At 36.2% G+C, this 15,323-nt stretch overlaps 6 protein-coding genes and 1 pseudogene across 6 annotated transcripts in view; all 7 read left to right on the forward strand.

The window, feature by feature from the left end:
* LOC108114138 (mucin-5AC) overlaps positions 1 to 15,323 on the forward strand; it is a 78,237-nt gene that overhangs the window by 37,932 nt on the left and 24,982 nt on the right. The window lies entirely within an intron of this gene.
* LOC108113890 lies at positions 4,754 to 5,397 on the forward strand. The gene is made up of 3 exons (XM_017224595.1): positions 4,754 to 4,813; positions 4,871 to 5,188; positions 5,245 to 5,397. The coding sequence occupies exons 1-3, from the start codon at positions 4,754 to 4,756 to the stop codon at positions 5,395 to 5,397; spliced, it is 531 nt and encodes a 176-aa protein (XP_017080084.1).
* Positions 5,690 to 6,379, forward strand: LOC108113891 (annotated as a pseudogene).
* On the forward strand, positions 6,664 to 7,312 carry LOC108113892. Its single transcript, XM_017224597.1, has 3 exons — positions 6,664 to 6,723; positions 6,780 to 7,097; positions 7,154 to 7,312. Exons 1-3 carry the CDS (start codon positions 6,664 to 6,666, stop codon positions 7,310 to 7,312), a joined length of 537 nt encoding a protein of 178 aa, XP_017080086.1.
* LOC108114144 lies at positions 7,921 to 8,510 on the forward strand. Its single transcript, XM_017224926.1, has 2 exons — positions 7,921 to 8,287; positions 8,352 to 8,510. Exons 1-2 carry the CDS (start codon positions 7,958 to 7,960, stop codon positions 8,508 to 8,510), a joined length of 489 nt encoding a protein of 162 aa, XP_017080415.1. The 5' UTR covers positions 7,921 to 7,957.
* LOC108113893 lies at positions 9,180 to 9,831 on the forward strand. Its single transcript, XM_017224598.1, has 3 exons — positions 9,180 to 9,236; positions 9,295 to 9,612; positions 9,673 to 9,831. Exons 1-3 carry the CDS (start codon positions 9,180 to 9,182, stop codon positions 9,829 to 9,831), a joined length of 534 nt encoding a protein of 177 aa, XP_017080087.1.
* LOC108114139 lies at positions 10,246 to 10,944 on the forward strand. Its single transcript, XM_017224922.1, has 2 exons — positions 10,246 to 10,726; positions 10,789 to 10,944. The coding sequence occupies exons 1-2, from the start codon at positions 10,286 to 10,288 to the stop codon at positions 10,942 to 10,944; spliced, it is 597 nt and encodes a 198-aa protein (XP_017080411.1). The 5' UTR covers positions 10,246 to 10,285.

The raw sequence follows: 15,323 nt of genomic DNA on the forward strand, positions 1-15,323 counted from the left end.
CCAATTCCAGTCCCCAGCAACAGACCCGATCCCAAGACCAATCCCAAGTCCATGTCCAGCTGCAAGACCAAGACGACGACGTCGCGAGTCCAGCCGACGACGACTGACTGTAATTATGGCCATGTCAAATATGGGCGACGTTGACGCAGCAGCAACAACTTACGTTGCAACATCAGCGGAGATGCAAGTGGATTTCAGCTAAGAGCTGCTGCGTCTTGAAGGATGCTCACTTGAGGGAGCAGCAAACGACGGGCAGCAGTTGATTGATGTGGTCTGGCTGCCGGGGAATGGCCCATGGACTTTGGGTTGGGCTTTAGCTTGGACTTGGACTTGAGCTTGGTTAAAGCTGCGATCTGTACTGAGTTCGTGTCCATGTCTGTCTGCTGTGGGTAAGATTCATAGTCCGAGTCTCAGTCGCAATCCGAATCGAGGTCTTCGTCCCTGCCCCAGATGGAGCACATGTTGCTGCTGCTATTGCTGCCTTTTGGGTTTCCTTTACCCATTAAAAATGAAAGGGTATATTTCCTTTGAATATCAAATCTTATCGAGGAAAAATAATAATTAATTTTTTTTTTATATATTTTTGATAATAATAAAGTTATTACAAAATAAATGTGACACGACATAAGCATAAGCATAAGCATCCAAAAGAAAGTCTAAAAATTTAAATTTTAAATGTTTTTAAATTAGTATTAGCTTAGCGTGAGTTAGTATCTTAATACCTTGTACCTTGGGTATCCTTCTAGTCCTCCAAATCATCTTAACTTTCAGGTTTTCTCTTCCCCATTATTGTTTTCCTGTGTGTTTGATTGGACATTGCCTTGATTAAATCACTTTTCAGTCACTGACAGTTAATCAAGGCGTAGGGCCAAGTGAAGCTGCAAGCGTGCAAAGTTAAAAAAAAAGAAGAAAAAACGCATTTTCAAGGTGCACCATGGGGTGTTCGGTCGTGACTCGTCCATTCTCTTTCCCTCTATATTCCCTATCTCTTTCTGGCCCTGCTCTACCGCTCACTCTCACTGGTTGTCCGGACAACAGACGACCGACGAACGGCAAGCGTCGTCGCCGCCATGCAACTTCCGCCTGCTCCAATTGTTTGCGCATACAAAGAAGCCTCGTCGCATCGCTGCAACTATGCATATGTGTGTGTGTGTGCTTGGTGCATGTGTGTATGTAGGATATAATCCAAACAAACATATTGTTTTGTCTGCCACGGTCTGCAGTTGTCCCCCCTCTTGTCCCGCTGCCAACTCCGCCCTTCTCCGCACCCCACCTTTGGAAAAACCCTTCGCGACCCCGTCTGTTGTCGTCGCCACTCTCTGCTACTCCCTTCCCTTGCATTTTTTTTTTTTTGCAACGCAATCCCCCTCACACCGCCCCTGTCTGTGTGTCGATTGTATTGGGCTGCAACAAAGCGTCGTAGTCGTCGTCGTCGTCTGAAGTGCATCGCCAGGAGAGGTAAGAGCAGCAAAAGCAGCGGCAGCAGCTACGACAGCAACAGCAGGAGCAACAGCAGCAGCAGCAGCAGCAACTACAACAACAACACCAAACGAAGCAACAGCAAAGCTCAGCATGCAATTTTTTCGTAGTCGCTGCATTGCACTTCGTTTTTTATTTTTTTTTTTCGATTTTGGTTTTTATTTTTTCACCCTTTAAAGTTTTTTGTTGTTTTCGTTTTTGTTTTTAGTTCCTGCTGCCCAGACAGTGGGCAATTTTTGTGTCCAGAAAAGATCGGAGTTATGGGCTTATTGACTGGAGGCCAATGCCTTTTGTGGCATTGTGGCGTCGCATCAGTCAGCTTAGTGTCACAGCAAATGGCGACTAACTAGGCGATTTGAATGGGTTTTAGTTTATTGCATTTTAAGGATCCCAAAAAGAAATGTATACCAGGGGAGTTTAAAGTACTTTCTGAAAATTATTTTAGTTTGGGAAATCGTAATGAAGATGGTAAAGTTTCGGAAAGTTCGTTTTTTAAGTTCAAAGAGTTTCTGGGACATTGGGAATGGACTTTTGTTGACAATTTACATAGAAAAGGCTATTACTTACTTTATATTAAATAATATTATTATTGGTGAAAAAGCAGCAAGATTGCTCTTACTATAAGAACTCTATATAATTAATTGATATTGAAAAGTTCTTAAGCTACCGGAATATGTGATCGTGGTAAAGGAAATCCATATAACTACTATTCAAAGTTACAAAGTACCAACCTCATCTTATATAATGAGATGAACGATATAGTCTAAAACTTTAACTAAATTCGCTTTCCAAAGCTTTAAGGATAAACATGAAATACCAAAATATCAAATGATTTTTTAACTTATTTTAAATTAATCTACTTTAAGCCCAATTTATGTTTTTGTGCGTTCAAGTTAAGGAGTTAAAGGAAATACAATCCGTTCTAAGCACTTCCTATCCAATTTTACTTCATTCTTAGTTTTTAAACTGAGCTTTAATCCCGTTATGACCTTTTTTTGTTCTATAAACATTTTTTTTAAGGAGTCGAGGTCTGCAAGTCATATAGCTTTTTATAGTGTTCCATTCTGTTCAACAGCATTAATTATTCTCTTTCTATGTATTACTTTCACCCAAGCTTTGCATGTCTCATTTGTCCTGGCAAATCTGTTCCAGCAACCAATCCCACCCCCTCATCCTCATCATCGTGTTCTTCTTCATTAAACTTTGCAACAAAAGCACTTTTGTGTCAGTCAGCCAGTCCAGCCAGCCAACCAGCCAGCCGACGACGACGTCGACGACTAGGGCCACCGGAGCTATTCTCCGGCTCCAGATCCGCTCCATTTTGAAGTTGTCTGCGTCTCAGACACCGGCGACAACAACACTGCAGCGGCAACATCGGCGACAGCAACAACGTGGTGCAGCCTTTTAGTTTAAGTTGTAGCCGTCTGGCCCCGGACAGGAATGCACTGAGGGAAAAGAAGAATATATTATGAAGTTAAAGTCATAAAAAGAACTTTGTTTGTAGATAATAAATATTATTATAATTTTTGAATCTCTAAAAATTTGAAAGGGAATGAAACCAACCATAGCTATTGTCTTGATTTTCTATATAAATTATATTTTTATTGTGAGTTGCATACTTTTAGGCAGCTTTATAAGAGATTACAAAACTCCACTGCTTTCTGCTTTTATCAGGACTGTTTTCGCACGAAGCCGTTACATATTTCGAATGAGTTTTAAAATATATTATTATAAATGGTGATCAAAAACTCATACAAAATCTTTTTCAAAACTCCTTTTTTGACAATTTCTATCCTATTTTTTCTTAGTGCAAGATCAAAAGAAGAGACTGGGCAACAGAGTCTGGGGGTCTAGCTGCGGCTTAAGTAGGTTGGCTGGCTAACCACCCTGTGTTTGGCCCTCAACCACCCACTGAACGGCCCAACCACCCACTAAGCAAGCCATGCCTACCTCACTACCTCTCCCCCTTTCTTGCACTCTCTGATGTGGCCTCTTCTCTCGCCTTCACAGCCTTCTTCTGCTTTGTTATTCATATTATCCGGCAAATATTTGTCGTTGTCATACGAAAAATGTCTACAAAACGAACGAAAAAACACACACACGAAGGGGCCAGACAAGGAAAAGGGTTGCTTTGGCATCGACTACCCTACTCAGCGGCATCCTCATATACTCAACTCTCTCCAATCATTCTCCCATCCTGAGACAGAGACTGAGATTCAGAGATCCAGAAAGCCAGACGACCGCTGTTCGTGCCCCTCGATCCGCACTAATGGCTGCCGCAATTGTGGGCTGCCTCCTCGCCGGCTAAAAAACAGCCCGACCCAAATTGTCTGCAACAATTGCATGGATTCAGTGCACTGATTCACCCCTTCGGATAATATCTTAATAGATTCTTTTCTCTTGGAGTCCCCGGACTCCGGGGGTTCATTTGAATTTGAATTTGAATTTGAATCGAGTGCGACTTTTCGTAGGACTTGCCAAGTCTGTCAGTCATTCCATCAATGTCTCCTCTTTGCGGCTTCCCAAGGTGTTGTCCAGGCGAACTGACTTCTTAGCGTTCTCGTTCTCGTTCTTGTTCTCTGTTTGCCGTTGCCGTTTGTGGCAGGATCTTTCGTCTCCTTGTGCAATTTGTATAATGAGCATGTGGCATACAACTCCTTTGACTTTCAGCACCTCTTTGTGTCCGCTGACTGGAAGCATCTGGATTTTATTGTAGCAATAAAGGCGATTCTCCTCTTTTTTGGGTTTTTAATTTCAGACTTTTAACTCGAGTTTTTATTAACTTAAGTCCGATAGGAAAACTTCTTTACTTAAATGATTGGATTTATAAAATTAAGGCAACACTTTTGAGGTAATAAGTGAGCCTTTTAAGGCTTTTGAATGGTTCTATATACATCAAATTAGTTTTATTATTATTAATATATATATATATACTTTCTATATATTTATAATATCCAATGCCTATATTTCTAAAAACCCACAACGAATTAATTTTGTTCTGCCGTTACCCCTCAAAACGGTTATTAATTATTTTCCATTTCAATAATGGTTAACCCACCATTAACCATAAATTGTTCCAACAGTCCAAGAGTTTTAAACAAAAACAAACTTAGCCTATTAAAAAATAATTTTAAAATGTAATTAAATGTAATTTTGGGCACATGTCCTATCTGCAGGGTTTTATGAGCAAAACCATTCATTATTATTCATTCAAATCTGAAAAGTCATGAGGAAAGCGTTGCAAATAATCGGTTTACTAACATTCTGAAAAGTCATGAGGAAAGCGTTGCAAATAATCGGTTTACTATCATTCTTTTTCGCATGGCGATCAAGTGTAAGTCTAGTTAGTCAACATAACTTTAAAATCAATCAATTAACAACCAATTAATAGGACTGTGTGACCTATAAACTAACTAATGTGAAATGTGAAAGTCTAAACCAATCTTGGGTTACGATCAATGAGTGTCGCTTGAAAGCCATTAGTCGTGATAAAACGATTTTCAATTTCAATGCATCCCTGCATCAGCCGACCAAAGATATTGTCATGGACTGGCAACTGCTGAAAAGGGCAAGTGGCTATAAGCCATGGTTGTATAAGAAAAAAATCGATGGCTGCAAATTCATGAGAAAACCCTACGATGCCTTGACCATACTATTTTTCAATATCTATAGGCCCTTCTCGAATATCAATCACACTTGTCCATATTCTGTAAGTACCTTATATGTTGATTTTCTTGTTTTGATTTCCTTTTTATCTGATTAAAGGGAGATCTGTTGGTCAGGGGCATGCATCTTACCACCAAGCTTACTCTTCCCTACCCCAGCGGCGACTATATGCTGCAAATAAATTGGTTATTCTATCGGAAGGTTCAGTTTGTGACCAATATTAGCTATGAATTTGTGGAAAATATTATTTAGTATTTTATCTCACTGTAAAAATGGTTAAGGCTAAACCTATACTTACTGTTCTTTATCATTTTAACCAATATTGATTTTCCGTTTGATGTTTTTCACTTCACTTGAATCATTACATCCTGGTTTTTCAATTAAATTTAATTTGAAGCACAGAAATAATATTCAGAAAGCTTAATAATTGGCCCAAAAAAGATTCCTTTCAACATAAATTGTTCCATAAAGCGAAAAGTTTTATAAAAAAAAATTAACCTTTTAAAAAATAATTTAAAAGGTAATTAAATTTAATTTTGCGCACATGTCCTACCTGCAGGGTTTTTATAAGAGAAAACCATTCATTATAATTCATTCAAAGTTGAAAATCCTGAGAAAAGCTTTGCAATTAATCAGTTTCCTAACATTATTTTTCACACACGACAATCAAGTGTAAGTTTAATTACTAAACAAAACTTAAAAATCAATCAAGTAAAACCCAATTACACGGACTGTGTGGCCTATAAACTGACTAATGTCAAATGTGAAAGTCTAAACCAATCTTGGGTTAGGATCAACGAGTGTTGCTAGAAGGCCATTAGTCGTGATAAAACGATTTTCAACTTTAATGCAACCCTGCATCAGCCGACCAACGATATTCTAATGGACTATCGACAAGGGCAAATGGCTTTAAGCCATTACCGGAAAAAGATCGATGGCTGTCGATTTCTATATAATTTTTATATCGATTTTTATATAATATTTACAAGGATGTTTTCAATATCAATCATACTTGCCCACTTTATGTAAGTATTTTATTAGCTAATATTCTTAATTTGATTTCCTTTTTATCTTATTAAAGGGAGATCTGTTGATCAGGGGCATGCATCTCACCACTAAGTTTACCCTTCCATACCCCACCGGCGACTATATGCTGCAAATAATTTGGCTATTACATCTGAAGGTTCAGTTTGTGACCAATGTTAGCTACCAATTTGTGGAAAATATTATCTAGTATTTTCCGTCTTTATATTTTATCCATAATTGCTTTTCCGTTTAATATTTTTCCATGTTTTTTAATAACACTTTTATGATGTTTCATAATTATGTTTACCATTGAACTTTAATCTTCACATCTTTGTTTTTTCAATTAACTTTAATTTGAAGCACAAAAAAAATATTCACAAATTTTAAAGACAGCAATTATGTTTGTTTAATCGAAAAGCCAATTAAAACAAAGCTATAAATATTGGTTAGGCTTTGAAGTTCATTTCGCAGTTTAAAACCTCTGCTAAAGTCATGCGGAACACTCTAATACTAGCTGCTTTTCTAAGCTTTTTATTAAACTTAAAAATAAGTGTAAGTATCCTTGTTTTTCTAGAACCAAATCATTTTGAATCAATAATCATACTTAGGACTCCGTCATTTTCAAAATGACAAATGTCGAGTGCTTAAGTCATAACAAATCGTGGGTGCGGATAAATACGTGTCGCTTGAAGGCTATCAATCGTTTCAAAGTGGTTTTTAATTTTAATGCCACCTTATTCTACCCCACGCCTGACATCAAAGTGACTTACAGATTCTTTAAAAAGGAAAACGGCTACAAGCCCTGGCTCATCAATGTCGAGATTGATAGCTGCAGGTTCTTGAAGAAACCCTATAATGCCGTGGGCATAATGGTTTATAATTTTTTCAGAAACTTTACAAATGCCAATCACACGTGTCCGCTCTATGTAAGTTTTTATTATTTCTTATTGTTGTTTATTTAATTATTTGAATGAATTTAAAGGATGAACTTATTGTTAAGAACATGTATCTTACAACGGAGCCTTTTAAGGGTCTGCCTTGGCCCACCGGCGAGTATTTATTCTCCTTAAGATGGAAGTTCTTTGGCAAACCGCAGTTTGACACAAATGTTAGTTTCCAATTTGTTGAGGATTTATTGTAATCGAAAATAAATTGATTAATATATTCATTAAATAAAGGGAAATACCCGTTTTCTTTTGGCTAAATATTATGTTTGTTGTGATATAAAATAAAATGGTGAAAATCTGTCATATTAAGTTTATGATGCTATAATATACAGTTTAAAGGTTAGCAACATTAGGCCATGGAGCCTCCCTTAATCAAGCTTATAAAGTTTGTTAATCCTTGAACTATATGCTATAGTTTTATAAGAATAATATGTCTAATGGGTCTAAAGTCCCTAAACGACATTAAAAAGAAAAAATATGCACAAAAATATCCAAAAAATATCAATTCTGTTAACAAATAAAAATCCTTATAATTAATTTTCGATTTCACTGAACAAAATATAAATTAAATTGTCATTTCTTGAAAAATTTCAAAACTTTTAATTTATTTTTAATTTTTATTACCGATAAAATATAAATTAAAATTTATAAAAAGCTTAAACATGCGTCAAATGACCATTAAAATTATAAATATTGTCCATAAATTTCTATTCCGATTATTCGAAGTTCAAGCATTATGGGGAACTGTATCAGAGTTGGTTTCCTAACACTTTTAATCACTTTTTATATAAGTGTGAGTTGGTTTTCTAAAACATTTTAAGGCAAAAAAGTGATTAAAAATGATTTTCCAGGAGAGTGTAATTTTCAAAATGACGAATGTGGTGTGCGGCAGCTACAATAAGTCTTGGGTGCGGATCAATCAATGCCGATTGAAGGCTGTGGGTCGCAACAAGATATTTTTCAACTTCAATGCTACCTTTATACATCCAACCAACGATATCGTGGTGAGGTATCAACTTTTTAAGAGGGAAAATGGCTATAAGCCTTTCCTTCTGAAGGTGGAAATCGATTGTTGTCGGTTCTTAAGTAAACCCTACGATGTCATCGGCGTTATGGTGTACAGATTTTACAGGGACTTTTCTAACGTCAACCACTCTTGCCCGCTGTATGTAAGTTGTTTAGATTCCTCTTCAACTTCCTTATAAATATTAATGATATGGTCCTTTTGGTAAGGGTGATATTATCTTAAAGAACATGTATCTGAAAATAGAAGAACTAAGACGACTTCCCTGGCCCACTGGCGATTATTTAATGGCCATGACTTGGAGTTTCTTTAGAAGACCACAATTTGCCACCAATGTAAGCTTTCAATATGTCGAGGATCTGCTTTAGTCAATAATAATATTAAGCGTTGTTAAATGTTTTTAAGTTGTGATAATGTAGGTGTTCATAAATGATATGTAGCTAAGTTTTTGTTATATTTAAAAATAAAATGTTGTTAGTAAATTTGAAATTTAAGTTGTGTCGAGTATTTTCATCTATTAGAAGTTATTAAAATTTAATAATTTATCTTTACAGCATATATTCCAGCTCTAGCATTTCTGCTTTTATAATTTAAGTATGGGAATTTTCAGGAATATTTTTATACCCTGCACACCTGAGGTGATTTAAATCTATTTGAAAGTGAAATTAATAAAAGATTACTAAGAGGGTGAGGGAGGTAGATAATCAGACTATAAGTATTACAAATTAAGAGTTTATAATGAGAAGTTAATTTATAAACTTAAGATTCTTCAAGAAGAATGTAGAAGTACTTATAAAGTAAGTAACATAAAAATACATTTCAGATCTCAGATCCAAAGTATCAATTAAAATCACATTTGCTGAAAGTAAAAAACATTTAATTTATTTTTAATTTTCATCACCGCAACAATAATAATTAACAATATAGCAAGGCTCAAACATGCGTAAAATTACAAGGCAAATTAATTACAAATTTTATGTTTGCCCTATAAATGTTGCCACATAAATGTAATTTTGCTTAATCAAAGTTCAAACATTATGTGGAGCTGTTTAAAAGTTGCCATTTTAACACTTATATTCACTTTTTATACAAGTGTGAGTTGGATTTTTCAAACATTTTAAAGCAAAAAAGTTACCTAAATTTCATTCCCAGGAAAGTATCATTTTCAAAATGACAAATGTGGTTTGCGGCAGCTACAATAAGTCTTGGGTGCTGATCAATCAATGCCGATTGAAGGCTGTTGGTCGCAACAAGATATTTTTCAACTTCAATGCTACATTTATACATCCAACCAGCGATATCGTGGTGAGGTATCAACTCTTTAAGAGGGAAAATGGCTATAAGCCCTTTCTTTTGAATATGAAAATCGATGGTTGTCGGTTCTTAAGTAAGCCCTATGATGTCATCGGCGTTATGATTTATAGATTTTACAGGGACTTTTCTAACATTAACCACACTTGCCCACTGCATGTAAGTCATAAACATCGTAAAGAGTTTCAGGATCTGGATAACGTTATCTCTTTTTGTAAGGGTGAAATACTTATTAGGAATATGTATCTCAAAATCGAAGAACTGAGGCAACTTCCATTTCCCACTGGCGACTATTTACTGGCCATGACTTGGACTTTTTATCGAAACCCGCAATTTACAACCAATGTTAGTTTTCAATATGTCGAGGATCTGCTGTAATCAATGTTTTGACTTTTCTTGTTTATTTTTATTAAAAAGTAAACAATAGCTCGAGTAAAGCGTTTCATTATTTGTTATGTTAAATGTTGAAGTTTTGAGAAATTCATAGTTTTCTATGAGTTTTCAGTTTTTTTGGGTTTTGATTAATATTAATATATTGTAGAATTAAAAGCCCCGTCAAAGTGAAAATGAACATGCGTGGAACACATTGCCATCACCATTACAATAATTTCAAATTCGCAAACTAATCTGCCGTTTCTAAGTCCCAGCCAAAGGTTGCTTTCTGGTACAAAAATTTTCCTAAATATTAAAAAATCATTACTGCTAATCAGAGGTAATTGAAAACTAATTGAGAGAGAAATTAAAAATCAATCATTGGCTAAACTACAAAACTATAAATAGATCATATACATGGGTGGCCGAAACTCAGTAGTTTTCATAAAGTTTTGTGATCATGAAGTCGGCTCTTAGGATGGTCACTCTTTTGGCCATATTCTATATATTAAACTTTAAACAAACTGTAGGTTGTGATTTTAAAATATTTTATCTAATTACTAACTTAATATATCTAAATCAGAACTCGGTGGTTTTCAAACTAACAAATGCCATTTGCGGTAGTTACAACAAGACCTGGATTAGGATCAATCATTGCCGCTTGAAGGCGATCAGTCGCCACAAGACTGTGTTCAACTTCAATGCAACCTTTCTTCATCCCACGAGGAACATTATTGTTCACTACCAATTGTTTAAAAGGGAAAATGGCTATAAGCCTTGGCTGGTTAATATCCGGATCGATGGCTGTCGGTATCTGCGAAAGCCTTACGATGCCATTGCAATTTTACTTTTTAGCATCTATAAGGACTTCTCAAACATCAATCACACCTGCCCGTTGTATGTGAGTTTTCAGATTCGAAATCCTGGAAGTTATCGTTTAGTAACTCAAAAATCCTTTCTAAGGGTGACATCTTTATAAAGGATATGTATTTAACCACCGATGTCATGCGACTACCACTGCCCACTGGTGATTTCCTCTTGGCTATAGATTGGATATTCTATGGGAAACCACAGTTTGCCACCAATATTAGTTTCCAATTTGTGGAGGATCTTTTGTGATTATTTTTTTGATCATTGAAAAGTTAATATAAAAACTGGTAATAAAATATTAGGGAAAATGTCAGATAATGATTGTTTCTCATCTTAGAGAAGTTGATAAGTAAATTTGGGAAATTACAAGTTAAAAATTTTTAGAAACAAACAAATTTCTCTTTCAAAAAGGCTTTACAATGGTATTAAAAGAGTTTTGCCTTATCAGAACCTCCAAGTTCAGAAGCTTATACTATTAATGTGAGTATATAAGTTCCTTTTATCAATCATATAGTCATATAGCCATCTAACTGAAGGATATCCATATCCGTCAAGTGTTCCCAGAGATCGTGGTCTGTGGTACGAAAGGCGTGCCATAACCCGTCATAAGCAGGCTTTTGGTAATAGACCTGTCGCCTCGCCGGGCAACTCCAAAGGCCATCCCCAGCATATGTTAGACATTTATGTCTTGCTTTTCGACACCAGCCAATGGCCAAGTAAACGTTCAATGCACTGAAAAGAAAGTCTTTAAATTCTCAGGGAAAAAAATATAAAACCTAATAACCTGTAACACTAGGCGTATACGCAATATTTAAAACTTTTGTAAGAAATTTTGAGTCTTACAGATAAATCTTCAACATAAATGCAATAAATAGCTATATAAGGTAAATTTATATATATTTTAGTAAAAATTTAAACTTACAAACATAAAAAATGTTCCAAAACCCTTTTTTAAAGCATTTTAGAGAGGGAGATGATTTATTTTTAAGGGATATTCATATTTACTATACATTTGTGAACGATAAAACTTAATAACCTTGAAAAACCACTCTTTAGTTTACCTTTTTTTTCGCTCAGTGCTTGATGCGCCAGCCCACCCCTAGAAAATCTCGACCGCAACTAGCAAACGTTGGCGTTGGCCCTCGGCGACTATTATTACTACATTTACGACCCTGCCGTCTGCTGTGGCTGCTGGTGGTGCTGCTCCAGCTTCTCCTTCTCTTTTCCCACCAGCTAGAGCTGCTGCTGCTGCTGCTGCTGCAGCAACATCCCCGCCAGCGGTGTCCATAAAAATGGCATTGTAATGGGACTTTGGAGGCGTCGCTATCGTTGCCACAGCAGAGTCACTGATTGACACTTTTTATGTTTCAACGGCTGCTGCCACTGCCGCTGCCGGCAAAAGTTCAATGAGTTATGATTCGGGCCCGGGGTCTTTGTATTGGCCATTGTTCCATCTTTAGCCAGTCAATGGAGGACTTAATGAGCCGACTGCCAGACTTTTGTGGGGAGACGGAGAAAGGCTTCAGGAAATTCATTAGCGCAGAGGAATCTTTGGGGTGCCATTCAATGCGGTTGTACCTGTTGCATATCTATGATAAATCGAAGCTTATGCACGGAGCGAATCAAATTTTGTTATCTTTTATATCCTGTGTTATTAAGATAACAATTTAGCCATAAGTATGCCCAGGTAGAGGTAACAATAAGCCCAAGAACAAAAATTAAAAAAAGGTAACAAATTTTACATATTTTTGGCATAAACTTCTGAGGGCCAAAAGTAAGGAAAAAACTATATAAAATCAAAAATCTTTTTTTATTTTTCAAAATAAATTTTAAACTTTTCAAAGTATCCCCTCCCCATACAGATATAAATATATATTTTTAGTTTACAAATCCACGTTTCTATATTACCATTAAAAATGTGAAAAGGACAATATATCGGACACGTTTTCAAAGGAATTCCTAAACTTTTTTATGGCTTATAAGAAACGTTATTTGAGTAAAAAATGTTAATAAAAACATACATTTTTAATAAATCCGTTTTAATTTTTTTTTTGTATTTCTCTGAGAAATTTCTTCAGAAACTTGAACACATTTTGTCACCTCTATTTTTTCTGCGTGTGCTTAACCCATCGATGCATCATCAACTGTGGCAAATTTTGAATGAACTGGGTGAAGACTCGTGTGTTTCGCAATCAGCATATGCATCTGTATCTGTATCTGTATCTGTATCAGTACCACCACCAGCACCAGTATCTGTATCTGAATCTGAACCGTTGCCCGACTAGACTCATTGTCTGGCCAGCATGTGAGGCGTTGCGATTTGTGTGTGAGATGTGCCAACGCCATTTGCCTTTGCCTCTGACTTTTTTTTCTTTCATACATATACTTGCCGCGGCAGGCTGACTGGCGGTGTCTAAAAATATCAAAAGCAGCAGCATCGCATCACATCACAACATCGGTACAACGTACTGCAAGTTAAGTAAGTGCAAACTTGTCTGCGATGTCTTTTGTTGTCTCGCCACAGTCTGCTTATCACAATCACAGCCAGCCAAAAAGGCAGAGGAAGATCGCAATGGGAATCGGAATACATAGGTTGGTTTCTCGCTCTGCCAACAATGACTCAAAAGTACTCTTTTTGCATCAGCCATTACAACAATAGCCAATAGTTAATGACTAACACACTCTAGGATGCAGATTAATGCACATAAGTGGGCGTTACCCTATATAAAGGCCGAGGAGACCAGGTTGCATCTCTTAGTTTCCTATTAGTTGGCCAAATTGATAAGCAGCGAGGGCTAGCAGTGATTAAAGAGTCTGCAGGCGGTCAGGTGGGTGGTCAGGTGAAGTGAATGTTATGAAAGATAACATAGAAGAGTTCTTTCTATGATGTGAAAAAGTTATTATGTAGTAAGTTTTCCAAAAAATTCTAAGAAATTCTAAAGTTTTATTTTAAGATCTTATCTTAATTATAAAATAATTTATACAAAAAAAAACAATTAATATGTTTAAACAAAAAAATGGTGTAAAACTTTAACATTAGGTAACTCAGTAGTCTTGGTCTTGATGACTAAGTATCAAAAAAGTCTAAGAAAAATGTAAAATATATATTTAAAAAATATATATGTTTAAAAAAAAATTAAAGAAATAAATATTATAAAAATATATACAAAAACTTAATGAAATAAAAACATCAAATAATATTCAAAATGGAAATTGATTTCAATAAAAGTTAAGAAATTTCATTAAAACTGCAAAGTGGATCAAAGAAATAAATACAAAATATGGTTGAAAGTTGTATTATTACCAGAGAAAAGTCTTTGTGCACTGAGAGTAATAAAGAAAACATTTATTCTACTTATAAAAATATTTAAAATTCATTTAAAGTGAAATTTTTCAATAGAAAATCAATATAAATGGTTTCCCTAAGGATATACTCGTATATAATTTCTAATTATAAAATTAATAAACAATAATCAACAGTATTCGGTATCACATTGCTTACAAAATCAAGAACTCTTACTGGCCGATTCCCCTTGGTTTAAAGTTTAATCGCTTGCCATTTCCAGATGAGGTAACGGTTTAAAGGGTGATACTAGACTCTAGAACATATTACGTATACGACACGTGCACCGTCGAACCGGCTGACAATTAAAAATGCATGCATATGCAACTATTTTATTTATTTAATTGCCACAATTTATTTATAAATGCAGACAGACAGCTCACAGCCTTGGCACGATCACTTGATCGAATCGAACTGATATATCCAATATATATATATCCGATCGATCCAATACGATCAATCGATCCCCCGGCCAGGTGGCTCAAAGCAGCCGCCGCCAAAAAGACAAAACAAATTGCCACCGCACTCAACCTGCAGACCCACATAAAAAAAAGTAAAAAGATAAATAAAGAAAAATAGAGGAGATACGTCAGCACATATTAGATTATCAACATAAACAAAAATGTTCCGTCTCGTCGTGTGTGTACACAATTATTATTATTTTTCCCCTTTTTTTTATTTTGTATTTTTCCCCAACTTTTGGGAATATTCATGGTAAAAAAAAATGTACTTCTTTGTATGCCAAAATAAGCAAACACAGACGAGAGACGCGACCAAGTGCCAGTTTTGGGTGAATTGCGGTTTATATTTATTTTTTTTCCGTTCTGTTTTTGGGTGGGTTAGAGGTGCCGGTGACGGTGCTGCTGGGTGGTGGTGCACGGTGGGGAGAGCTGGGGTGCAAACGGGTGGGTGGTGGTGGTGGTGCTCCTAGTAACCGCAGGTAGGTCGCCAGACATTGGCATACGTGAGAGACCCCGGCCAGACAATGTTAATTAGCACTTCATGATAAGTTGTCTCAATTGTTGCCGTCGTCGGCTGTCGGCTGTTGGCTGTTGGCTGTTCGCTGTTAGCTGTTGGCTTAAAAGTGCGCAGCGGGGGTGCTGTCGTTACGGGGGCGGAACTTAGGAGGGAAGGGGAAGGGGTTGGTAGGTGGACCAGGCGACACACAACACATTCGATTAACAACAACCGGCTAGCCAGCAACAAAATAACAAATCCGCAGACATGCTAATACATTCGAAGTTTCTATTTTAAAACAAAGCAACAATGTCTGGCAAACAAAAAT

The sequence above is a fragment of the Drosophila eugracilis genome, unplaced genomic scaffold, assembly GCF_018153835.1.
Source record: "Drosophila eugracilis isolate 14026-0451.02 unplaced genomic scaffold, ASM1815383v1 contig_2154, whole genome shotgun sequence".
NCBI classification, from domain to species: Eukaryota; Metazoa; Arthropoda; class Insecta; order Diptera; family Drosophilidae; genus Drosophila; species Drosophila eugracilis.

Coding starts and splice junctions, on each gene's coding strand:
- LOC108114144 (XM_017224926.1), top strand. CDS start 7,958: ATGATTTTCCAGGAGAGTGTAATTTTCAAAATGACGAATGTGGTGTGC. Junction 8,288..8,351: donor ACCACTCTTGCCCGCTGTAT/GTAAGTTGTTTA, acceptor CCTTTTGGTAAG/GGTGATATTATCTTAAAGAA.
- LOC108113893 (XM_017224598.1), top strand. CDS start 9,180: ATGTGGAGCTGTTTAAAAGTTGCCATTTTAACACTTATATTCACTTTT. Junction 9,237..9,294: donor TATTCACTTTTTATACAAGT/GTGAGTTGGATT, acceptor TTTCATTCCCAG/GAAAGTATCATTTTCAAAAT. Junction 9,613..9,672: donor ACCACACTTGCCCACTGCAT/GTAAGTCATAAA, acceptor TCTTTTTGTAAG/GGTGAAATACTTATTAGGAA.
- LOC108113890 (XM_017224595.1), top strand. CDS start 4,754: ATGAGGAAAGCGTTGCAAATAATCGGTTTACTATCATTCTTTTTCGCA. Junction 4,814..4,870: donor TTTTCGCATGGCGATCAAGT/GTAAGTCTAGTT, acceptor ACCAATTAATAG/GACTGTGTGACCTATAAACT. Junction 5,189..5,244: donor ATCACACTTGTCCATATTCT/GTAAGTACCTTA, acceptor ATCTGATTAAAG/GGAGATCTGTTGGTCAGGGG.
- LOC108114139 (XM_017224922.1), top strand. CDS start 10,286: ATGAAGTCGGCTCTTAGGATGGTCACTCTTTTGGCCATATTCTATATA. Junction 10,727..10,788: donor ATCACACCTGCCCGTTGTAT/GTGAGTTTTCAG, acceptor ATCCTTTCTAAG/GGTGACATCTTTATAAAGGA.
- LOC108113892 (XM_017224597.1), top strand. CDS start 6,664: ATGCGGAACACTCTAATACTAGCTGCTTTTCTAAGCTTTTTATTAAAC. Junction 6,724..6,779: donor TATTAAACTTAAAAATAAGT/GTAAGTATCCTT, acceptor AATCATACTTAG/GACTCCGTCATTTTCAAAAT. Junction 7,098..7,153: donor ATCACACGTGTCCGCTCTAT/GTAAGTTTTTAT, acceptor ATGAATTTAAAG/GATGAACTTATTGTTAAGAA.